Source organism: Gopherus flavomarginatus, chromosome 2 (assembly GCF_025201925.1).
Source record: "Gopherus flavomarginatus isolate rGopFla2 chromosome 2, rGopFla2.mat.asm, whole genome shotgun sequence".
Lineage (NCBI taxonomy): Eukaryota > Metazoa > Chordata > Testudines > Testudinidae > Gopherus > Gopherus flavomarginatus.
The window spans coordinates 261,445,039-261,470,665 of NC_066618.1; the positions used below are offsets into that span (position 1 = coordinate 261,445,039).

At 42.9% G+C, this 25,627-nt stretch overlaps 1 protein-coding gene across 4 annotated transcripts in view; it reads left to right on the forward strand.

The window, feature by feature from the left end:
* The window catches only part of VPS13B (vacuolar protein sorting 13 homolog B), a 913,516-nt gene that overhangs the window by 726,123 nt on the left and 161,766 nt on the right, over positions 1-25,627 (forward strand). For all 4 annotated transcript variants that reach the window (XM_050940452.1, XM_050940449.1, XM_050940451.1 and 1 more), the window contains exon 35: positions 16,341-16,478. In XM_050940452.1, coding sequence (XP_050796409.1) covers positions 16,341-16,478 — 138 coding nt within the window. The remainder of the gene's footprint in view (positions 1-16,340; positions 16,479-25,627) is intronic.

Consider the following 25,627-nt stretch of genomic DNA (forward strand, 5'->3'; position numbering starts at 1 on the left):
CATTTTCTAACAAAATTTTTCATGTTGATAAGGCCTCAGCTGGAGTATTGTGTCAAACAAACAAACATTTTGCCCATGGTGAATTTGGAACCATATATCCAAATACCCAGGTTGCAAAGTAAGAGAATAATTACAGTTAATAGATTTTTGTGACACCTACAATCCATGCACAGAGTAGGTATGGCACAGACATCACTAGTGCAGACGTTCCAGTATTTCATTTCCAAGGTGAATTAATCCTGCTCTTGATGGAGCAAATCTACCATGTAGAGAGTAATTCAGGTGTCATGACTCTTCAACTCTTGGCTTTTCTGTTACAAATGCTGGCAAGGATGCTAATTAGTGCGATGTTATGTGGACTTTCATCATGTCACCCAGCAAAGCATTAAACTTATGCTTAAATGCTATGTTAAATCATCATTATTCATTAAGAGACAACCAATTCATTTGAAAGGAACTTTGGCCCAGTGCATAGGGCATTGGAGACTGAGTCTAGGGAACTGGGCTCTGTTCCTGGTTCTGCCCTGACTGGCTCTGTGATCTTCCCATCTCAGTTTTGCCATTTGTACTATGGAAAAAGAGGAAGAAATTCAGTATAGAAAAACTAAATATTATTGTAACTATTTTTATTTATATTATCATTTAACTTTGAGACAGAATGAAAGTAAGCCATTCAGTACAATTCTATCCATATGTCAGGCAATATATCTGTCCTATTTTCTGGTTTGCCTAGTGCTTACATGTACCTGATTGGCTACTTAATATGGGTCTCATGTTGAGTGGATTCTAATCTGAACAGGTTCAGTGCGAAACTGACAAAATCTAGATTCCAATTGCAGCCTGTTCCATGTGTAAAGGCCATGCAATAATTTTTAAAAACCTCCAAAAATAACTTTTCTTTACATCATAATGTAATGATTTGAAAGTCTAATATCACGTGTGCCAGAGCTAAGAGCAAAAGACTTATAGCACTGGGAAAGAGAGATTCCCAGTTCTGAAATGGGATAAAGCACCTGTTTCTAGCCATTACTGGTTGTGATGTCATACCTTAATCTTGTCACCAAATTACTAACACCGCAGACCAGTGTAAATTTTGGGTGGGGGAGGAGAGGCATAGGGAAGTCATTATATAGTTTTGGAGAAAGAAGGAAACATTTATGGTACAAGTTATTCATTTATTTTTATAGTGGCAGCTCTGTCATGTAGCAAGTGGAACTGTGACATTGTAGACATAAAATGTTATCATCATTAAATGTTTTCACCTTCAGTTTGTAAGCAAAATAGACATCTTGAGTCATTATTAGTCCAAAGAAATCCAGACTGACACAGTAAACCTTGTATATGTCTTAAATTTGTGAGAAGTATTGAGAAGCATTAGAATGCAGTAAGGCCAGAAAAGTCTATCCCGTCTTCTTTGCAGACAGCTAATTTTTAAAAGTGAAAGTGCAGATATTTCTCACAGGCAAGTTATAGTGGGAGAAGAAAGTAAGAAATGTGTGTGGATAGGGGAAAGTGAGTGAAATTTAGTGTCGGCATCTCTGATATTCACTGCAAAATCTTCTTCAGGATATATATTTTTCTTGTTTTTTATTCGTAAACATCTTTGCTGCTAAAGAAAAACAACTAGGAAAACAATATGTCCTTGTTTGTCTGAAAGGGTCATTACTGATTTTGTAGCGTCATGGGTATCCAAAGGAATGAGGTGAGACCACATAATGAAATATATCCAACATATGTTAATACAGCCAGAGCCCACCCACAGCAGTGCCTGCCTCGCCCAGAGCTAGCAACAGGTGGCCCACTCCCCAAAAGAACAATTCCCATTGCCCCAAGCCTCTCTCTGAAATCACACCCCCTGCAATCCAGCTAGTGGCAGAGGTGGTGCTTGTTACAGTGTCATAACTATGGGCATGTGGAATTGTGGTTGTGTATGGATATTCCACTATACATTTCTGCTTTGTCCAAGTTTTATTTTTGTAATTGTAAATCTTAATTACTGTGATGGTTCTGAGAGCCAGGATAGGAGTTTCATATAAAAATAAATATCCTAAAAAATAAATAATACTGACTGCTTAATACCTCCTGTTAAAGGTGATGGCTGCTTTGTGAGATGACCTGTGAGCTGGTTCCTATTTTAAATGTAAAAATAAAGCAACATTTTCATTGCACGCTCACCCTGCTTGGAACAAAATCTAAACAAAAGTTACATCTTCTGCCAGCACCTTTATTTCTCACAACTGCTTACTGGCCAACCCCATTTAAGAAGAAGTGTCAGCAGTTGTTTTTAACATAATATTACTAAATATGCTTATAAGTATTTTTAAATTCATATTTGTTTTGTTTTGGGTAATGCAGTCCAGATTTAGTAGCCTCGTTTCTTAAGCATGATTCCCAAGACATTTTTGAAAAATATATATTTTTTGTGTTTGTTTATATATTTCTGTTTGTTTTTAGAGAGATGAATGTGCCACCTGGTAATTTGTAAAGTAAAGAAATTTCCCAAGAAATATTTGTTATGCACAGAATGTCTCCAACTTCCTCCAAAGAACCATTTCAAAGACAGCTATTATAAGGCCATCTAAAGAGCAATCTTGATCATAGTGAATGCATTTTTTTTTCAGTCCAGCCTTCTAATGGCAAAAGGGTCCACTCAGAGTGAACTTAGAGGCTCATCCTTGCTTTAGTTGGCGGCCCAAGCAAAATAGGGTGGGGCTGGGGCCATGTCAGGCAGCTTCTCCAGGCAGCATCTGCTGGTGGACTCATGCGGTATACCAATAAGATTTTAAAATTCCATGCACTGGCAGAATCCTTGAAGAAATCCGTTGCAGTGCCACCTGGTTCCCTTAGAGTAAATTCACTTTCCAGCACAGCTGCATCTAAGGATATATATGGAAGCACAAATTGGACTACCTGGAACAGCACAGATTAAAGTTTGCTATAGATAACTGCATTCCTTAGTCTTTCAAAAAGTCTGTGAACTTCCTATCAAAAGGTATTCAATGAATGCTTTGGAAAAATATGTCCCAGAACTTAGCCGTAAGCTGACAGAAGCCCCAGTCATGGACTCGGACCCCATTATGCTATGTGCTTTATCAGGGCCGGCGCTTCCATTTAGGTGACCTAGGCGGTCACCTAGGGCACCAGGATTGCCGCCCTCGGCAGCAATTCAGCCGCGGGAGGGTCCATCCGCACTCTGGATCGTCATCGGCAATTCTGTGGCGGGTCCTTCACTCACTCCGGGACCCGCCGCCAAAGTGCCCTGAAGACCAGGAGCGCAGAAGGACCCCCCCCCCACCGCAGAATTGCCGCCAGCAACCGGGAGCGTGGAAGGACCCCTGCCTAAGGCACCAAAAACCCTGGCACCACTCCTGCGCTTTATAAACCCAGAACAAAAAGACAATCCCTGGCCCACAGAGTTTGCAATCTAAGTACAAGACAAGAGACAACAGATTGATACAGGCAGACCAACAGGAGAGTTCAAGAAAACAGTGAGGGTATATTAATCAGCACAATAGGCAGTGGTCTCAGAACACCAGCAGCCAAACCATTGTCAAGTTTTCTGGAGGCATCATGGCAAAGAGGTCTAAGGAGAGTTTTGAAGGAGCATGAAGAGACATGAATCTTTAGCGCATCTGGCATGTAAATATCTTGCGACGCTGGCTAAAACAGTGCCATGTGAATGCCTGTTCTCACTTTCAAGTGACATTGTAAACTCATAGACTTTAAGGTCAGAAGGGACCAATGTGATCATCTAGTGTGACCTCCTGCACAAAGCAGGCCACAGAACCCTACCCATCCACTTCTATAACAAACCCCTAACCTATGTCCGAGTTATTGAAGTCCTCAAATTGTGGTTTGAAGACCTCAAAGCTGCAGAGAATCCACCAGCAAGTGACCCATGCCCCACGCTGCAGGGGAAGGCGAAAAACCTCCAGGGCCTCTGCCAATCTGCCCTGGAGGAAAATTCCTTCCCGACCCCAAATATGGCGATCAGCTAAACCCTGAGCATGTGGGCAAGACTCACCAGCCAGCAGGAAAGAATTCTCTGCAGTAACTCAGATCCCATCCCATCGAACATCCCATCACCGCCCACTTATCTACTGATAACCAAAGATCAATTGCCAAAATTAAGCTATCCCATCATACCATCCCTTCCATAAACTTACCAAGCTTAGTCTTAAAGCCAGATATGTCTTTTGCCCCCACTACTCCCCTTGGAAGGCTGTTCCAGAACATCACTCCTCTAATGGTTAGAAACCTTCGTCTAATTTCAAGTCTAATCTTCCTAGTGTCCAGTTTATACCCATTTGTTCTTGTGTCTACATTGGTAATAAGCTTAAATAATTCCTCTCCCTCCCTAATATTAATCCCTCTGGTATATTTATAAAGAGCAAGCATATCCCCCCTCAGCCTTCTTTTGGCTAGACTAAACAAGCCAAACTCTTTGAGTCTCCTTTCATATGACAGGTTTTCCATTCCTTGGATCATCCTAGTAGCCTGTCTCTGAACCTGTTCCAGTTTGAATTCATCCTTCTTAAACATGGGAGACCAGAACTGCACACAGTATTCCAGGTGAGGTCTCACCAGTGCCTTATATAATGGTACTAACACCTCTTTATCTTTGCTGGAAATACCTCGCCTGATGCATCCTAAAACCGCATTAGCTTTTTTAATGGCCATATCACATTGGTGGCTCATAGTCATCCTGTGATCAACCAATACTCCAAGGTCCTTCTCCTCCTCTGTTGCTTCCAACTGATGCGTCCCCAATGTATATCTAAAATTCTTATTATTAATCCCTAAGTGCATGACCTTGCACTTTTCACTATTAAATTTCATTCTTTTACTATTACTCCAGTTTACAAGGTCATCCAGATCTTCCTGTATGATATCCCGGTCCTTCTCTGTGTTAGCAATACCCCCCAGCTTTGTGTCATCCGCAGACTTTATTAGCACATTCCCGCTTTTTGTGCCAAGATCAGTAATAAAAAGGTTAAACAGGATTGGTCCCAAAACCGATCCTTGAGGAACTCCACTAGTAACCTCCTTCCAGCCTGACAGTTCACCCTTCAGCACTACCGTTGTAGTCTCCCCTTTAACCAGTTCCTTATCCACCTTTCACTTTTCACATTGATCCCCATCTTTTCCAATTTAACTAATAATTCCCCATGTGGAACCGTGTCAAATATCTCCTGCAAATTGTAATCAAACTTGTTTGTCAGAGCGATTGGCTGAACAAGAAGTAGAACTGAGTGGACTTGTAGGCTCTAAAGTTTTACATTGTTTAATTTTTGAATGCAGTTTTTTTTTTTTACATTTGTAAGTTCAGTGATAAAGTGATTGCATTACAGTACTTGTATTAGGTGAATTGAAAAATACGATTTCCTTTGTTTTTTACAGTGCACATATTTGTAATCAAAAATAAATATAAAGAGCACTGTCCACCTTGTATTCTGTGTTGTAATTGAAATCATATATTTGAAAAATGTAGGAAACATCCAAAAAAATTTAAATAAATGGTATTCTCTTATTGTTTAACAGCACGATTGATCACATGATTAGTCACGATTTTTTTAAATTGCTTGACAGCCCTAATTATTCTTGTTTTATAGATAAGGAAAACAGTTCACAGAGAGGTTAAAAGACTTACCCAAAATCCCACTGAAAGATACTAATAAAGGTAGAATTTCTCTCCTACTAGAAACACATTTAAACCTACTTCTGGCCACATTTAGACCTTTATACTGCAAAGAGCTCCACGCAGGTGGGGCCATGTGCAGAGGAAGGACCTTAGAATACAGTGCAGGCTGTATTTCCTTTTTCCAGCTTTTCCACTGTGTGCATAGCCATTAATTTCCCATACACTCTTGAAAGGAGAATGCCATGGACAGTCTGTGAGGTCAATTTTATATTGTTTTTCCTCCTTAAACAGGTGTTTGTGTTGGAGAGTATGACAGGTCCCTTACAATTGAAAATATTCCAACCCATGTTTCTCTGTAAGATTAATGGCAGATGAACTTCTCATACGTCGTACAAAGCTCTAAATTAACAGTATCAATTTAGGAAAAGGACTTGGGCATCAGTGCAGACAACTCGGTGAAGACCTCTGCACAATGTGCAACTGCAGTCAAAAAAGCAAACAAAATATTAGAAGGTATAAACAATGAGACTGAGAGTAACACAGAAAACACTCTAATGCTATTATACAAATCAATGGCTTTCTCTAATCTGGAATACTGTGTGTAGTACTGGCCACCACACTTCAAAAAAGGATGTTGGAGCAATAGCTAAAGCTCCGAAATAGACAATGAGAATGATTAGGGGCATGGACAACTCTCGCATTCATAGATTCATTGATTCTAAGGCCAGAAGAGATCATTGTGATAATTTAGTCTGACTTCCTGTATAGCACATACCATAGAACTTCCACAAAATAATACCTACAGCATATAGAATCGTAGAATCATGGACTTTAAGGTCAGAAGGGACCATTATGATCATCTAAGTCTGACCTCCTGCGCAATACAGGCCACAGAATCTTAGAAAACACCCTATCTTGATTTAAAAATTGTCACTGATGGCAAATCCACCATGACTCTCGATAAATTGTTCCAATGGTTAATTATTCTCACTGTTAAAAATGTATGCCTTATTTCCAGTCTGAATTTGTCTAGCTTCAACTTCCAGACATTGGACTGTGTTATGCACCTTTTCCACTAGGCTGAAGAGCCTATTATTAAATTTTTGTTTCCCATGTATGTACTTTTATAGACTGTAGTCAAGTTACCCAGGAACCTTCTCTTTGGCAAGCTAAATAGATTAAGTTCCTTGAGTCTGTCATTGTAAGGCATGTTTTCTAATCCTTTAATCATTCTTGTGGCTCTTCTCTGAACCCTCTCTAATTTGTCAACATTCTTCTTGAATTGTGGGCACCAGAACTGGACACACTATTCTGGCAGTGGTTGCACCAGTGCCAAATACAGAGCTAAAATAACCTCTCTGCTCTTACAGAAGATTCCCCTGTTTATGCATCCCAGAATTCCATTAGCACATTTGGCCACAACATCACATTGGGAGCTCATGTTCAGCTGTTTATCCACCACAGCCTCCAGATTTTTTTTCAGAAACAATGCTTCCCAGGATAGTGTCCAATCCTGTCAGTATGGTTTACTTTCTTTGTTCACAGATGTATACATTTACATTTAGCTGTAATAAAATGCATATTGTTTGCTTGCATGCAGTTTACCAAGCAATCTAGATCACTGTGCATCAGTGATCTATCTTTTTCATTATTTACCATTCCCCCAATTTTTGTGTCATCTGCAAACTTTATCAGTGATGATTTTATGTTTTCTTCCAGGTCACTGATAAAATGTTAAATAGGGCCAAGAACTGACCCATGTGGGACCCAACGTGAAACAGACCCACTCAGTGATGATTCCTCATTTACAGTTAAAGATTGAGACCTATCAGTTAGCCAGAGAGAGACTGAAAAGATTTGGACAATTACCTTAGAAAGGAGATGAATAAGAAGGGATACAATAAAATAATCCAAAACGATGAATTTTATAGAGAAGATAGACCAAGAGTAGAGTTAGCAGGAGAAATACCGACAAACTGTTTTTTTTCCATGGGAATTTGCAGATTCATCAAAAGCAAAAAGAATAAGAGTACTTGTGGCACCTTAGAGACTAACAAATTTATTTGAGCACAAGCTTTCGTGGGCTACAGCCCACCTCTTCGGATGCAGCCGAAGAAGTGGGCTGTAGCCCACAAAAGCTTATGCTCAAATAAATTTGTTAGTGTCTACGGTGCCACAAGTACTCCTGTTCTTTTTGTGGATACAGACTAACAAGGCTACTACTCTGAAACCTATCAAAAGCAAAACGTTTTGTGGAGATAGTTCGATTTCACCAAAGTTACAACAAAAATATGCCTGATTTCCTGCCAGCTTGCGTATCCAGCTTCTTGGCAGCCTGCCTGGCAAGCTGATGGTGAGTCTGGAGGTCTTGAGTGTCCCAGCTGCCAAACTTCCAGGCTCAGGCTCCTTGGCAGTTCAGGCTCTGAGAGCTGAGGATCCTTTCCCTTTCACAAAGACTTTTGAAATATTTGGGTTTTGTCCCAAAATGAAACCAGTTTTAGAAATAGTTAAATCCTCCACAGAATAGAATTACCTTTTCCTGCCTACCTCTAATCAGGAGTTCCTATTTTTTACCTTTCTCATAGCACAAGAATTGGGGCATTCTGTGAAATCAAATGTCTGAACATTCAAAAGTGAAAAAAGCACAACAGAGTATTAGATGGTACGTGGTATCATTGCCAAGAATTTAGCGAGATTCAAAGAGGGGTTGGATTTATAGATAACATTATTGTTATCCATAATTAGTTAATTCTAAAATAAGAGTTTTGGAAAGGTTATAAAACCTCATGTGTCAGAATTTAAGCCCATTTCTAACAATTAGGTATCAGGATGAGTTTTTGATTGGGAACAGGATAACCACATTTATCTACTTCAGAGTTCACCTACCTCTGACGTATCTGGTACTGACCCCCATCAGACGGGATCCTGGACTATTTCCATACAAGGTTTGATCTACTATGGCAATTCCCATGTACCCAAGTTTCACACTCATTATGGTGAATCCTATATCAGATTTTTTCTATAGGAGGCAGCTTCTGGCAGAGACGTAATCCATTCATTTTCAGTTGACAGAGCCTCTGATTCTCAGTGTCTCAAAATTACCATCTTGGCTATCAGTACATAATAGTTATTCATATGCTTTTTATCTTTGATGCCACAGATTAATCTATCACATCATGCAGTAGATAACATGTCTGACTCTCTTCTCTCTTTTCCCTCTTTGTGTGTTTCCTCTTCTCCTGTCCACTTTTCAGCCCTTCCGCTTTCCCCCTACTCCCTGCCCCTGCTGGTTCCTCAGTAGTCCTCCTGCCCTCTCCTTTTTACTCACATTTCCATCCCTCTGACTTCCAAGGGCTTTTATTCAAACAAATAACTACAAATCCAAGTGTTGATTTTTGAGGGAATCATAGGAAATGAAGGTGGCAGTGAACTATTATAGTACTTCATCTTGCCTAGTTCCCTGCCAATGCATAATTGTTCCCTATTGTACATTTTATAGTGTTTTCTTCATTCTATTTTTAAACATTCTAAACCATAGTGTTTCCACCAGTTCCCTGAAGAGATTATTCCATATTCTAATAAATCTCACCATCAGGAAGTTCTTTAATATTCAGCCTAAATTTTCTCTCTTCTAAATTTCATTCCATTATTTCTGTGATAATTTATACCTTCTGTGGCATGCTGAATGATTTATTTCTTCCTTGGTGTTTAACCCTACAAATATTTGTACACTGTTTTCCTCCCTAGATTGAACCTCAGTCAAGCAAGTCGTATTTTACACCTTTTACCTTTCCTCATAAATTAATCTGTCCAGCCTCCTGGTAATTTTTGTTGTTCACTCCAGTTACTCAGTATTAGCATCTAAATAACCTAGTTATTTCCCACCCAATCTTAATTTTGCAGTCTTTCAATCATAGTTTTCTTTTCATTGCTTAAGAACTTCATTAATGATCCGGGTTTGGCATCATTTGGATCTTTTGGGTTATCGGTAGAATTAAAAATCCCCGATGATCATAAATAGTATCCTGCAGTTTCAAGCACCTCGAGCTGCATTTGTATATCTAATATGTAATCAAAGAGCTTTCCCATATGTTAACACTTTTCATCTATTTTGTTGGATATCTTCATATTTAAAGAGTTAGGCATTTTATAATATAAATACTTCTTTAGATGGATCATAGAAAAGTGCATATAAGTATTAAGCAATAGAAAAGGTGAACAAAATTTGCAGATTTTTTCTAGCAACAATACCTACCTGTCAGTTTATATAAATCAGTGACATACATTGCATTATATTCTGTAATATTTACAAGGCTTTCATTATGAGATAGCTGACATTTGTATGCTGTTAGTAACAGTATGATGGATAGTTAGTACAAAAAAATAAGACTTTGTGGTATGGAACCAAAACAAAAATGACAATGTTTAGAACAACAAGAGTATTTGGAAGTAACAGTAGTTCTTCTTCGAGTGATTGCTCACCTCCATTCCAGTTAGGTGTGCGCGCTGCGCGTGCACGCTTGTCGGAAACTTTTTACCCTAGCAACTCCAGTGGGCCAGCAGGTCGCCCCCTAGAGTGGCGCCGCCATGGCACCCGATATATACCCCTGCCGGCCCACCCGCTCCTCAGTTCCTTCTTACCGCCGTGTCGGTCGTTGGAACTGTGGAGCGCGGCATAGCTGTCCTCCACGACCCTAGCTCTCCTTGTTCTACAGTTAATAGTTAGTAGTTAAGTGTAGTTAGTTATATAGTTAATAGTGTAAATAATATTGTAGATAGTTGTTAGCTGGTTTGGGCCGTAGCCCTTCCCGGCACCCGGCACCGGGCTCATGCCTGGTTCGCCGGGCTTTAAGCAATGTGCGGCCTATAAGAAGCCTATGCCGACCAGCGACCCTCACAACGCGTGTCTAAAGTGCCTGGGGGAATCGCACAGGTCGGACAAGTGCCGCATTTGCAAGGCTTTTAAGCCCAGAACAAAGAAGGAGAGAGACCAGAGACTTAGGACTCTTCTCATGGAAGCGGCACTCGACCCGGCAGCTTCGCAGACCGTCATCTCGACACCGGCACCGGATCGCGCCGGCACCGGAAAGACTCCCCGGCACCGACCTTCCCCGGCACCGGGTGCAGAAGCAAGACCCTCGAAGTCTGCAACTCCATCCAGGCAGACTCGAGTGGAGCGCCCGGCATCGACATCTGCCGCGGCGCTACCGGCACCGTCGACTCCGGGCCCGGTGGGTCCGTCGAGTCCGGCGCTGCATCTCCTGGCTTCAGGTTTCTGGCCTTCCACCGGAGCTCCAATACACCATCCAGGACCTCCCGTTCGAAGGCCAGGGCCTGTTCTCGGAGAAGACAGACCCCAGACTGAAAAGTCTTAAGGACAATCGGGTCATTATGCTTGGGATGCACACGCCTGCGACGCAACGCAGACCCTTCCGGCCGCAGCAGCAGCAGCAGCGTCGGCCATACCCCCAGTTCCGCCAGCGGCAGGAACTTAATAGGCGCCGTGGCAGAAATGGCAGGCGCAGGCCATCGGGCAATCAAGGGGGGCAAAACCAAAGCTCCTCTAAAGTCCCACCTGGACCCAAACCTTCATTTTGAAGGTGCGCTAGAGGGCGTGATACCAGTATCCTACATGGATCCTTCCCCCCCGTTTTCCAACCGCCTTTCGTTTTTTATCCAGGCGTGGTCCCGGATAACATCCGACCGCTGGGTCTTACGCACGGTGCAGACGGGATACCGTCTGCAGTTTGTATCATTTCCTCCCTCCCGCCCCCCTTCCTCGTCCCTCTTCAGGGACCCCTCTCACGAGCAATTCCTTCGACAGGAGGTACAGACGCTCCTCAACAAAGGAGCTATAGAGGCGGTTCCGGAAAACGAGAAAAGCAAGGGGTTTTATTCCCGCTACTTTCTGATCCCCAAGGCCAAGGGAGGCCTCAGGCCTATCCTCGACCTGTGAGAGCTCAACAAATACCTAGTGAAGTTGAAGTTCCGCATGGTATCCCTGGGGACCATTATCCCATCCCTGGATCCGGGAGACTGGTATGCCGCCCTCGACATGCAGGACGCTTATTTTCATATTGCCATATGGCCACACCACAGACGTTTCCTTCGATTCGTGGTGGGCCGCCTTCACTACCAATTTGCAGTCCTCCCATTTGGCCTTTCTACGGCTCCGAGGGTATTCACAAAATGCATGGCCGTCGTTGTGGCACATCTTCGGCGCAGTCGCATTCATGTGTTCCCTTACCTCGACGATTGGTTAATTCGGGGCACGTCGGAGCTGCAGGTCTGCAGCCACGTCTGCAGGATCACCGGCCTGTTTGCTACCTTGGGCCTCATGATCAACGTGGACAAGTCCACCCTGCTCCCCTCGCAGAGGGTGGAGTTCATTGGGGCCGTCCTGGACTCCACCGTGGCCAGGGCCCTTCTGCCGTTGCCAAGGTTCCAGGCGTTGTCGGCGATCGTTCAGCGCTTGCTGACAACCCCCTTGACATCGATACGGACATGTCTAACCCTGTTAGGCCATGTGGCAGCCTGCACATTTGTGACCGGGTACGCACGGCTCCGCATGAGGCCCCTCCAGTCGTGGCTCATTGCACATTACCGGCCGGCAAGGCAACCACTAGACATGCTGATCACAATCCCCCAGGGGGTGTTGGATTCTCTCAGCTGGTGGCTAGACCAGTCCGTAGTGTGTGCGGGGCTCCCATTCCACCTGCCCCAGCCCTCGGTGTCCCTAACGACGGATGCCTCAGATCTCGGCTGGGGGGCCCACCTGGGAACCCTGAGAACACAGGGCCTGTGGTCCCCACAGGAGGTGAAGCTACACATCAACATGCGGGAGTTGAGAGCGGTCCGCCTTGCTTGTCAAACGTTCTGTCACCAGCTTCGGGGTCGTTGTGTCGCGGTATTTACCGACAACACGACGACCATGTACTATATCAACAAGCAGGGCGGCACCAGATCCTCTCCCCTATGTCACGAGGCGATGCGACTCTGGGACTTTTGTATAACCCACTCCATTCACCTCACGGCTTCCTTCCTCCCTGGAGTACGGAACACGCTGGCGGACCGCCTGAGCAGATCCTTCCTCTCGCATGAGTGGTCCCTTCGCCCGGACGTCGCCCTCTCGATCTTCCAGAGGTGGGGTTGTCCCCGCGTGGACCTCTTCGCGTCCAGGGGGAACAGGAAATGCCAGGCGTTCTGCTCCTTTCAGGGCCGGGAACCCGGGTCTATGGCGGACGCCTTCCTTATTCCGTGGACGACCCACTTGTTCTACGCGTTCCCCCCGTTCCCGCTGGTCCACAGGGTCCTTCTGAAGGTGCGCAGGGACAGGGCCCGCGTGATCATGGTAGCCCCGGCGTGGCCCAGACAGCATTGGTACCCCATGTTGCTGGACCTGGCCATAGCCGACCCAGTTCCCCTGCCCCTTCACCCGGACCTGATCACCCAGGACCACGGAACTCTCTGTCACCCGGACCTCCAGTCGCTGCACCTAGCAGCGTGGCTCCTGCGTGGCTGACCAGTTCTGAGTTGTGCTGCTCCACCCCGGTACGTGAGGTACTCTTGGGCAGCAGGAAGCCTTCCACTAGAGCGACATACTCGGCAAAGTGGAAGCGTTTCTCCTGTTGGTGCGTGGAGAAAGGTCTCCTCCCGATGGAAATTTCGGTGGCCAATATTTTGGACTATATTTGGTCCCTCAAACAACAGGGCTTGGCGATCTCCTCCCTGCGGGTCCACCTGGCAGCTATCTCCACCTTTCACCCGGGTGGGGATGGCCGCTCCGTTTTCTCTCACCCGACGGTGACTAGATTCCTGAAGGGGCTGGAACGTCTATACCCTAACGTCCGACCCCCTGCCCCGACCTGGGATCTTAACCTGGTGTTGTCTCGGCTCATGGGGCCCCCCTTCGAGCCGTTAGCTACTTGCTCCCTACTCTATCTTTCTTGGAAGACTGCCTTTCTAGTAGCTGTTACCTCAGCTAGACGGGTGTCAGAACTCCGGGCTCTCACGGTAGATCCCCCGTATACAGTCTTCCATAAAGATAAGGTGCAGCTGAGGCCGCACCCTGCCTTTCTCCCCAAGGTGGTCTCAGCCTTCCACGTCAACCAAGAGATATTCCTCCCGGTTTTTTTCCCGAAACCTCATTCTTCACGCAGGGAGCAACAACTCCACTCGCTTGATGTCCGTAGGGCTCTCGCGTTCTATGTGGAGAGGACCAAACCGTTCCGCAAATCCCCCCAGCTTTTCGTGGCAGTAGCGGACCGCATGAAGGGGCTTCCCATTTCCTCGCAGAGGTTATCCTCGTGGGTAACATCCTGTATCAGGACTTGCTATGAGCTGGCCCACGTTCCTACGGGCCGTGTGACTGCGCATTCTACCAGGGCGCAGGCGTCGTCGCTGGCTTTCCTCGCCCGTGTGCCCATCCAGGAAATCTGTTGGGCAGCGACCTGGTCATCGGTCCACACCTTTGCTTCCCACTACGCCCTGGTCCAGCAGTCCAGAGGGGACGCGGCTTTCGGATCTGCAGTGCTCCATGCCGCTACTTCTCTCTCCGACCCCACCGCCTAGGTATGGCTTGGGATTCACCTAACTGGAATGGATGTGAGCAATCACTCGAAGAAGAAAAGACGGTTACTCACCTTTGTAACTGTTGTTCTTCGAGATGTGTTGCTCATATCCATTCCACACCCGCCCTCCTTCCCCACTGTCGGAGTAGCCGGCAAGAAGGAACTGAGGAGCGGGTGGGCCGGCAGGGGTATATATCGGGTGCCATGGCGGCGCCACTCTAGGGGGCGACCTGCCGGCCCACTGGAGTTGCTAGGGTAAAAAGTTTCCGACGAGCGTGCACGCGCAGCGCGCACACCTAACTGGAATGGATGTGAGCAACACATCTCGAAGAACAACAGTTACAAAGGTGAGTAACCGTCTTTTTCTGCAGAAACAAATTGTTGTGAGTTCTTCTGAAGCTGTGCATTTAGAATAAGGAAATGAGAATATAAGAATGTAGCATAATTTATAAACTGTGACATACAAACCTAGATAGTAATAAAAAATCTGTTGTTATTTATTATTTGCATATTTGCATATTATTTGTATTATGCTAGGCACTGTTTAGATACAGAGAAAGACACACTCTTGCCCTGAAGAGCTAATAATATATGAAGGAATACACCATACCATACTCTTCAGCAAAATTAAAGAGGAAGTATAATAGCCATAGAAAATGCAGAAATATAAATGGACAAAGTACATGTATACTGTATGCAGTGATCAGGAATGAAGAGCTCTTAAAATAACTGTTGAGAAGTGACTTTATAAATGGATAATGTGAAGAATGTAAAGGAAAAAAAGTATTTTGTCTGTAATGTAAATACCACACAGTATATACACTGCTCTAAAGTCATTGCTTGCCTGAAAATTGATCAAATAAAAGCAGAAGAATGTGCTAACTTTTGATCTTTTCCATATAGATCTAAAGTCACGATCAATTGGTTTCCGTCTGTTCTTTGAAATCACATGAGGTTCATATGTGCCAAGTTTTATATGAATCACATGATAAGGTCAAGTAATACAAATTCCAAAGCTGACTTTCTATACCCAGGTCACATATGACTGTGATACTATATTACCATATGTTGACTATAATGGTGGGTATGTAAATGCTGATATTGAAAGAAATCCTATCAGTAGAACCCAAGATAAATAAAACTATAGTAACACTTTTCAAATTAACTAAAAATGAGAGGAACTTGATGGCAAAAAAAAAATTACAAAATAGAAAGGGGCAAAGGCCAGCATGGCATTCTGTGATCATAAAATCAGAGAGAGAAGCAGTCTTGGAATTAAAGAAAAACTGTGAATATTTAGACATTTTTTAAAAAAATCATGTAATGCGAAAATTCAGCAGTTACTTTTTAATAGAGTTATTTAAAAAAATGCTGGGGATTGCCAAAGATTAAAAATAATCTGGTGATGTTTTTGTCATCTATGGGAGCCAGAAAATAAAGGAATACATAGCACTGAGCAAAAGTTAATTTTGACCTTTTATTCATAATTGTGAATATTAAGGATTGACAAAAGCAATACCATTAAAGGATACCTGCAGGAGTAGCTACTGAAGTAAACTTCAAAAGCCTAGCAGTAAAAAGTGACTGCAGTGTCAGTGAAACTCTGAATAACTACATTGCATGCTTGAGCTTGTAATGTTCTGATCTTTTAGACTTCTGTATAATTTCTGCTTTCTGTTGTTTGTGTTTACTGTGATGCAAAGAAAACCTAGAAGTAGTAACTAGTTAAGGTTTCATTTCACTAATAGCAACTTTTAGCTCATACACTCATTTTAGGTAGAATAAGTAAAATGTTCCTTGCAGTTAAGCTAAACTGAACAGATACTAAGAACAGCCATGTCAATGTCTTTTTATATTTACTAATATAGTATTTGGCTTTTCTTGCACACATTACAAATTAAGTATAATTATTGTAATGTACTTTGTCATACATACATATGCACACACTAATGTACATGCAGCTATACTGGCTCTTTGTACATAACAACAAACACTGCATATAAAATAGTATATAAATGCTATCGTAATGTGCATATGCTTAACCTCATTTTGTTTTGCTTCCCCTATTCTATTTTGTCACACTACTAGCATATCATTAATAAATATGATGATTATCTTATCACCTGCAGATCCGGGAAAGACACTTCCAGAAGCTCTTGATTACTGCAAGGTTTGGCTGCAGACAGTAGCAGGAGAGAGAGATGCTAAAAGTGGCATTCCACCTCCTCTCATCACACTGCAAATTAAAGACTTTCTCAATGGGCCAGGTAAGTGGTGCACTTTTGATCAAAATGAATTTTCTAATGTAATCTGTGTGTGCATATAGAGCTATCATTTCTTTATAAATGAACATGCCAGAAAAATGTTTCCTTCTTTCTCCATAAATGTGGATTTTTTTTTAAATTAATTTTATTTATTTATTTTTGCCAAAAACTACACTGGAGAGAGTCAGAACAGAATTAAAGTGACAGATTTAAGGTCAGATAAATTTATCTTTCAGGACTAGACACTGGAGCCTTAAACCCCTGGAAATTTCAAATTTAAAGATTTCTAGTAGAACACAAAATACCTGCTTCTAGGCTTTGGAAAGCTCATGCTCTGTTTGTCTATAAGGTGCCACAGAACTCTTTGCTGCTAATTTAGAGACTTTCCTTAGAAATGGAGTTGAGCTTGCTGCTAAGCAAACCCAGGCAGTCTCTACTGGTGGGTTTTACTTTCCCGTGATGGAAGTGATTCCCCCAGGTGCTAAGTAGACAATAAATCTCCTACCTCCAAATATAATGGTGTGAACAGTGGCACTGGAACACTTTTTTAGAGTGGGAGTGCTACAACCCTCTTACCTCTGTCCACACCCCCTCACTGTCCTGTACAGCTGGGGGTGGGAGAAGGGTCATGGCTCCAGGATGGGAGAACATGGACAGAGCACGGGGCCAGCAGGTGGGTGTAGGGCTGGCAACTGGGACCGGGGCCACAAACTGGGACCAGGATTGGGCATTAGGCTAGCAGCTGGGACCAGGGCCAGGCGCATGGGCACAGAGCCGGGCATGGGGCCAGCAGCTGGGCACAGAGTAAAACCCTGTGCAAAACCTTAGTTCCCTCACCTATGGGTGTGAATAGGATGAGTCTCTGCTCTACCCTCAACAATATAGGCAGATACTGAGTCAGTGTTCAAATTTGCTCCTTCCTGGTCTTTGGCTTTATAGGCAACTCCAAAACAATAATGCAATATAAACCTCTGCATGTTTCCTTCTAGATCTTGGAGGTTTCCCTCCAAAACCTCTTTTGGCCTAAGACACATAGCTACATTCTTATCTCATGTCTGGTTCGTTGGACCCATTTCTAAGCATATCTCAGCAGTAATTGCCCTGAATCTTAACATAGAATTTTGGCTCAAGGTGATTCCAACAGAACATCCCAGCCTTCCAGTACAGGGTTTTATAACCTGATATAACTGAGAGCTTGGTCAAATAATTTAATCTTCTTTAAGTACCATTTCACAATGTTAGAGTTTTGATGAGATTGCCTTAAAACAAAGACCAGACTTGCATATGACCACACAACTGCAATAAGTGCTGTTTCAGACCTAGTGAAAAGAAAAGTTACAGTGGTTTAATTCAACAACATGCTAACATCAACAATACAATAAAAACCTCACAGTCAAGACTAATTCCAACACGTGGTTGGCAGGGGTGCTGGAACAATTTTTAGAGTGGGGGTGCTAAGAGCCATCGAACCAAACTGTAAACCCTGTTTATAGTGGAAAGCACTTCAAGCCAAGGGGGTACAGCAGCACCCCCATTCCCTCTAGTTTCAGCACCTATGGTAGTTCGGCATCTGAGAAGTAGCTGAACCCACCAGGAGTGAGAAGAATGGCTCCTTAGTGGTTCTGTGGTAAGCAGTTAGTTGGCCAGACACTGTCAGCCTGTGATTGTCTAGCAAGGGCAAGGACCTCAGCAGTCATCTTCAGAGAGCCTCAGCAAGGCAACCTAGGAACACATGATATTGGTGGCAGCAGGGGAAACCAATATATCATTACTGAATTGAATAAATACTCTGCTAAAAATTCATTTGCAGGTACTAGTGCATATATTGCAACATTCTGTCAATGTCAAATACTATAATGCTCATGTTCTTACTATATTAGTACTATAAATATTTTCTAAGGACTTCTTTATGTATATTTTATGTATTTATTTTACAATCAACTGATGTATAGACAAGTGCATTAGCTCTGGTCTACACTACGGGGTTAGGTCAAATTTAGCCACGTTAGTTCGATTTCAGTATGAACCAACCACATAACTCCATTCCGTCGACTTAAAGGGCTCTTAAAATCGACTTCTGTACTTCTCCCTGGTTAGGAAAGTAGTGCTAAATTTGACCTTGCTGGGTCGAATTTTGGGTAGTGTGGACGCAAATCGACAGTATTGGCCTCTAGGAGCAATCCCAGAGTGCTCCATTGTGACCGCTCTAGACAGCACTTTGAACTCCGATGTACTAGCCAGGTACACAGAAAAAGCCCCAGGAACTTTTGAATTTCATTTCCTGTTTGGTCAGTGTGACGATCTTAGCAGCACAGGTGACCGTGCAGTCCCCCCCAGAATCGTAGAGCGTAGAATGTTTCTACGCTTCCCCCATCATCTCCATCCCTGAAGTTATCACAGATTCGAAGGTGAGGAAAACGCGCTCGTGATGACATGTTTTCCAAGCTCATGCAGTCCCCGCACTGATAGGGCACAGCTTAGGCAGGACACGATGCTGAGGATAATGGGAGAGCATATGGACATGATGAACCGGTCTGTTGGGGGAGCAACGGACATGATGAAGCATCTGTTGGAGCTGCAGGAAATCCAACAAAAGCACAGACCCCCAACCGCCTACCCTCCTCCCCATGTTCCATAGCCTCTTCACCCCGATGCCCAAGAACACGGGGGGGAGGGGAGGCACCGGACACCCAGCCACTCCACTCCAGAGGATAGCCAAAGCAACAGAAGGCTGTTATTCAACCAGTTTGATTTTTAATGTGGCTGCAATAAGCAATGTGACCTTGTCCTTCCCTCCTCCCCCACCCACCTGGACTACCTTGTCCGTTATCTCATTTTTTTTAATTAATAAAGAAAGAACGCATAGGTTAAAAACAATAGTTGATTTACCAGGAATTAAAATCAACAAAGGGGGTGGGTTTGTATCAAAGAGAAACACACACAACTGTCACACCGAAGCCTGGCCAGTCATTAAACTGGTTTTCAAAGCCTCTCTGATGTGCAGCACGCCTTACTGTGCTCTTTTAATCACCCTTGTGTCTGGCTGCTCAAAACTGGACACTGGACGATTTGCCTCAACCTTCCACCCTGCCATAAACGTCTCCCCTTTACACTCACAGATATTATGGAGCACACAACAAGCAGCAATAACAATGGGAATGTTGGTTGCGCTGAAGTCTGACCTAGTCAGCAGACATCGCCAGAGAGCTTTTAAATGTTCAAAGGCACATTCTACCACCATTCTGCACTTACTCAGCCTATAGTTGAACTGCTCCTTACTACTGTCCAGGCTTCATGAGCCGTGGGAGAAGGGGTAGGCTGGGGTAGGTGCAACTGTGTGGTGCTACCCACTGGGAGAGCAGCCTGAGGCAGAAGCCTCCAGCTCACAAGATATTCCAGGCAGGACTGAATCTCCATGAGACGAAACTTAAAGAAGAAAATGACCTGGGGTCTCTGGCTCCCATTCGGTGCTCTAGGACAGAGGTTCTCAGACTTTTGTACTGGTGACCCCTCTTATACAGTAAGCCTCTGATTGCCACCCCCCCTTATGCATTAAAAACACTTTTTTATATATTTAACACCATTATAAATGCTGGAGGCAAAGCTGGGTTGGGATGGAGGGTGACAGCTCGCAATCCCCCATGTAATAATCTCCCGACCCCCAGCTTGAGAACCCCTGCTCTAGGAGGAAGATAGCCATATCTGTTCAGGCCTCACCAAGATCTGCCAGGAGCACCCAGGAGACAGAGAATGGCTATCAAGCCTCCTGCACCGTCTGCCGCGAAGGCAAGGAGCTGCTGCTGTGTAGCAATGCTGAACCACATCTGCCAGCAGCACCCAGGAGACGTACAGTGATGGTGAGCTGAGCAGGCTCCATGCTTGCCATGGTATGGCATCTGCACAGGTAACTCAGGAAAAAAGGCACGAAACAATCGTATGCCATTGCTTTCACAAGGGAGGGAGAAAGGAGGGCCTGATGACATGTACCCAAAACCACCTGTGACAATGTTTTTGCCCCACCAGGCATTGGGAGCTTAACCCAGAATTCCAATGGGCAGTGGAGACTGCGGGAACTGTGGGAGAGCTACCTACAGTGCACCGCTCTGTAAGTCGATGCTAGCCATGGTAGTGAGGACACACTCTGCCAACTTAATGCACTTAGTGTAAACATACACAATTGACTGTATAAAATCAGTTTCTAAAAATCGACTTCTGTAAAATTCACCTAATTTCGTAGTGCAGACATACCCTTAGATGATAGCCATTGAAGACAGCTGATCTGCTTTTCAGCACATTTGTCAAAGTTATACAAATACAGTCAGAAACCTGGATATAACTATTGCAATGACAACTGAATATGCCTCTATACATGTATCAGAGGTTCACTGTTTTTTAGTAAGTAAAACATTTTCACTAAGAAAAATAGTTTTGGAAAGGTGAGTTTGAAACAGCTCTACTAGTCCAAACATGTACATAACTTATGATACAGTATAGTAGTTAGAAAACAGTCTGTAAATGGTTCCCAGAATTTGCTATCTTAGATGAAACTTTAGTTATTGTAAACAGTTTGTCAGCTAAAGTAGATAAGTAGATGTTGTTCCATAGAAAAAAATTATTTTTTCACCACGCAGGAAGCTAGATTGTCACTCTATATTAACTTAGAGATAAAAAAAAACTACAGCTAGTAGCTAGACTTGGAAACCACCAATTAAAAGGGAATAACAGGATACATTAATACACTTCTTGCCACATGAGTGGATTATTTTGTACATTTTTGGCAACTAACGAAAAATGATATTTCTTCCAGATTTTAAGTAATAGGATCCTAGGAGAAATAAGCATACATCACTGAGCCAGTGGGAACAGGCCTCAACTTTACCCTCAAAAAACAAATTAAAGAACTATTCTTTCCTTTTCTACAGTAGCTAATTATCTACAATTTTTTTTTAATTCCTGCTAGATCAACGCGCACAACCATTGTTATAGTAAATCTAATACTAGACTTATATATTTAATACTTCACAGGCAGGATTACACTAGATACAGCTGAACTGATGATTATTTCTGGCCAGTTATCTTCTTGGACAAAGAATAAAGATGCCCTTGTTGTTTTACTACTAATTTACTTGCTATTCCTACCCATTAATTCTTACTTTAGAACAAAAATCCCACATATTTGTGCTGTATGTAATATATTACAAAAGGTTTCAACAATTTTTGAAATATAACTTGTCTTATAATTTGCCTTAAAAGTACAGATATAAGCAAAACACAAATTCTTCTGTGCCAAAATCCTCTTTCCCTAACATTTTCTTGGAAAGATGATAGTTTAAGTATGAAATTATTAAGCTTTTTGATTTTTTGCCATTTGGAATAATTTTCTGTAAAACATTTTATTCTGTCAAATTAAGAAATATGATGTAGTCCCTCTGCTGAATGATAAAACGGAGTTAAAGATTTTTCTTTTGAGTTTGCGTATTTGTCTTTCCCTTCCATTGCTTGTATGTTGTGATGAATACTGTGCTATAAAGCTATAAATGCTATATAAATATACTATATTTATACATTAAAAAAACCCCAAAACCCAAGTGTCATTTAAAAAAAAAATTCTACCTCCAAAGGCAACAATTGTACCCATTAGCAAGGTCAGTGATTTGGAGAAACATGGTAAATAGCACCTACCAGAAACCCACTAGAATAGTATCTCTAGCAGGTGATAGATTAGTTGGAACAAATTGGAACCATTGCACTTCGGCAATCCTGGTTTCTTTCAAACTGTTTTTAAAATGTCGTCATTTTAATACACAGTCTCAACCCTGTAGAACAGTCCACAGCAGGTTAATTTGAATCATATGATGTGTCACTGCCCTCAGCTGACATGAGCTCCGTTCCATGTGTGAAGCCATAATAAATCCATTCCCAACCAAAGCAAATTCCCTGTGAGAAGGTGAACTAATCCAGGCCTCACACTGGCATGTTAGCCCTCTGTAATTGAAAGCAGGGCCACCTGTTCCCAGCACAGTTAGCCTATAGAGAGAAAATTAGCATTAGATCAGATACTTAATATATTGAAAAATCATTCATACTTTTTGCAAGTTCAGCTGTGGGCTGCTTAACGTGACATCATATATAAACCTAGGAATGTGCCCACTTGATCCCATTTTAACAGTTTTGTTAACCATGGTGTTTGTTAACTTTGTAATGAGAATTTTTTGATTTAATGAGAGCAGACACGTGAGAAGGGGAACTGGCCAGGGTGCAGACTTTTCTAATTAACTCAGGGTCATTTGCAAAAACATTTGAGCTCTCTGGTATTTTTTTCATTGTTCTTTTACAAACAAGGTTTGAACCACTGACACCGTAGTCATGAAATGACATTTATTTTATTAAGAGGACAAACAGAAATATGCCAAATAAATATAGTAGTGTGCACATTATTTTTTATTGACACAGTTATTTTTATTAAAAATCACAATTCAAGGATTCAGTGAGGTGCAAAAATAGTGGAGATAACATTTTCAAAAGTGACTTACGTACTTAGCAGCCTAAGACCCACTGACTTTAAATGAAACACAGGCATTTAGCAGTCTGTCACTATTGAAAATGGGACTCAGGCTCTTAAGTCATATAGATGGTTTTGAAAATGTTACTCTATATCTTTTCCATCATTTTGAAGTGTCTTATGTGCTTTTAAAGTCTACTTTTACCTTTTGCTTATTTTTTTCTTCTCTTAGGATTTTTTCATCTCTATCTTTCATCTTATCATTTTTAATAATGATATGAACAGGGCTTTGGGCTTCTCTACTCTTAAAATGCTACAGTGGCGCAGCTGCACCTGTGCAGTTGTGCTGCTGTAGCGCTTCAGTGAAGACACTACCTACACCAACGGGAAGGTCTCCTATTGGTGGAGGTGCTCCATCTGCCTGAGATGTGGTAGGTAGGTTGATAGGAGAATTCTGCTATTGATCTAGTGCTGTCTACTCCAGGAGTTAAGTCAGTTTAACTGCATCGCTCAGGGGTGTAGATTTTTCACAGTGTAGACCAGGCCTCTGAGTCACAGGCTCTAGGATCCTTTCCAGGATCTTCCCCAGATTTGCTGGGTAACCTTAAGCAAATTACTAAACTTCTTTGTGCCTCAATTTCCACATCTGTAAAAAGGGAATATTAACACTTAACTACTGTTCGCCTTCCTGATGATGCCTCCATACACATCAGCTGTATTTGCTTAGTCACATAGCCCCTGAAACGTTTTTGAAAAGTAGTTGGTAGTTAGGGGCATGTACAATTCCCTCAGTATCAATATTCCATAGATCATCTATGTAGCCTCTGGAGTCCCTGCAGCACATGAATTACAGGCAGAAGAGAACTGAGAGAGAGAGACCAGGAATGTAGGCTTTTGTGGTGCTAATTAAAAATATATGGTTCCCTGAAGTCACAATCCACCTTATTGGTTCTGCTCTTGATTCTTCGGTCCCAGCAACAAGTAAGGGGGTGTTTCTGATACTGGTGCTAGTACTGGTTAGTATCAGGTTGGAGAGGGAAGGATCCTGAGCCTAGGGATGGATTTTCTATGTCTAGAGGGGTGTGTGTGCATGCACAATAGGTGTTCAGAATTAAGGGGGATGGTTCTGAGCTACTAAGGCTAGGTAAGAAGAGAAAGGGTTTTCCGCTTTGGGGACAGGTGTGTGTGGGAGGGTGTTTCTGTGCGGTTGGGCTGGAGAGAAGTGGGGAAATTCTGAGCCAGGAGTGGAATGGGTTGAGTTGCAGGGTTAAGGCAGGAGGGAATAAATTGGTGGTGTCAAGGTGATAAGAAGCAGATGTTAGGATAAAGCTAGACCGGAGGGGATGAGGTTCTGGGGCTGGGAAGGAACACTGAATGGATGACAGAGGGAATACATACTGTTTTCTCCTACCTTCATCTTTTCAGTCATGTGTCCCAATTTTTAAGTTATTTCTCTAAAAGGGGGAAGAGAGAAAAGGGTTCCCCCTTCTCCTCACAAATCTATCCCCCAAAGTGTCTCAGTTTTCCACTTTGTAAATATGATTGACTTGCAGAGAAGTGGAGGATGGGGGGAAGGTACTTGCTCCCTACAGCACCATCCACTGTTTTGAACACGTGCTGCCATTAGGCTGACAGTGCATTTCTCTTGCCTTGGAATATCCTTGTTTCAGATAGGCATAAAAATGCTCTTTATGCCTCAGGAAAAGGCTCTTAATGCCTATGATGACTACAAGGTCTTCTCAGAAAGGGCCCAAAATGATTATAAATATGACACTGCTTCACAGCATGCTCCTGCATTAAGTCCTGGGAGACCTTTTCCTAAAGAACTCCTGTGAGGCATGAAAAAACTCCTTAGGTGTGTGACTTCCAAGTCTTCCATAGATGCCATAGCCTGAATCGAAATCTGAGATTAAAAGAGGAGTCATTCTCTTGTAAAGGCATCCGATGATGAACCATCTAAACAATTTGATTGGCTAAAGATCTGAGTTCTATGTAGAAGAGAGCTGGCATGTTCAAGGGGGACACATGATTAAATAAAATGTAATGCTCTAGATGCCAGATTTGACCAGACCCTTGTGTGATTGACTTTTCGAGAGATTAGGAGCCCCTGGAAAAGGAGGGCTTCCTGGGATCCAAGTGGATCATGTGTGTCAAATATATATCAAATATATGTAGCCAAAGCATCAAGGAGCCAAAATGCCCTTTGAAGGCTCTGGTGAAATCTGAAATAAAACCCTAAGCCTAAGCATTATTTTTTTTCCTGTTTCACTGTTTGCTTGTCTCCTCTCCCTTCATGTTTATTTCAGTGGCTCTCCATGGAGAATTCCTCACTTCTTCCCCTCTTTTCTCTATTCTTCTTTCCATTCTCTCTCCTTACATTTTCCCCTCGTGTCCCTTTATCTTCATAGTGGGCCCTCTCCGTTGGTGATTGGAGACAGAGTAAACCTTTTGTTCTAGCTGGAGTATAGACCACCCATATTTCCCTCCATCCAAAGCAATGTGAACAGGTGGCTACAGACATCTCTTTGTGACAGGGTATTTTCAGGCATCTTAACTAAAACTTTTTCCTTACCCAGTTTTATTTGGAATATAGGATTTGTTGAAGAAAATCTGCAAATGTTTGGAACTTTGAGGTTGAGATTTTGTAATG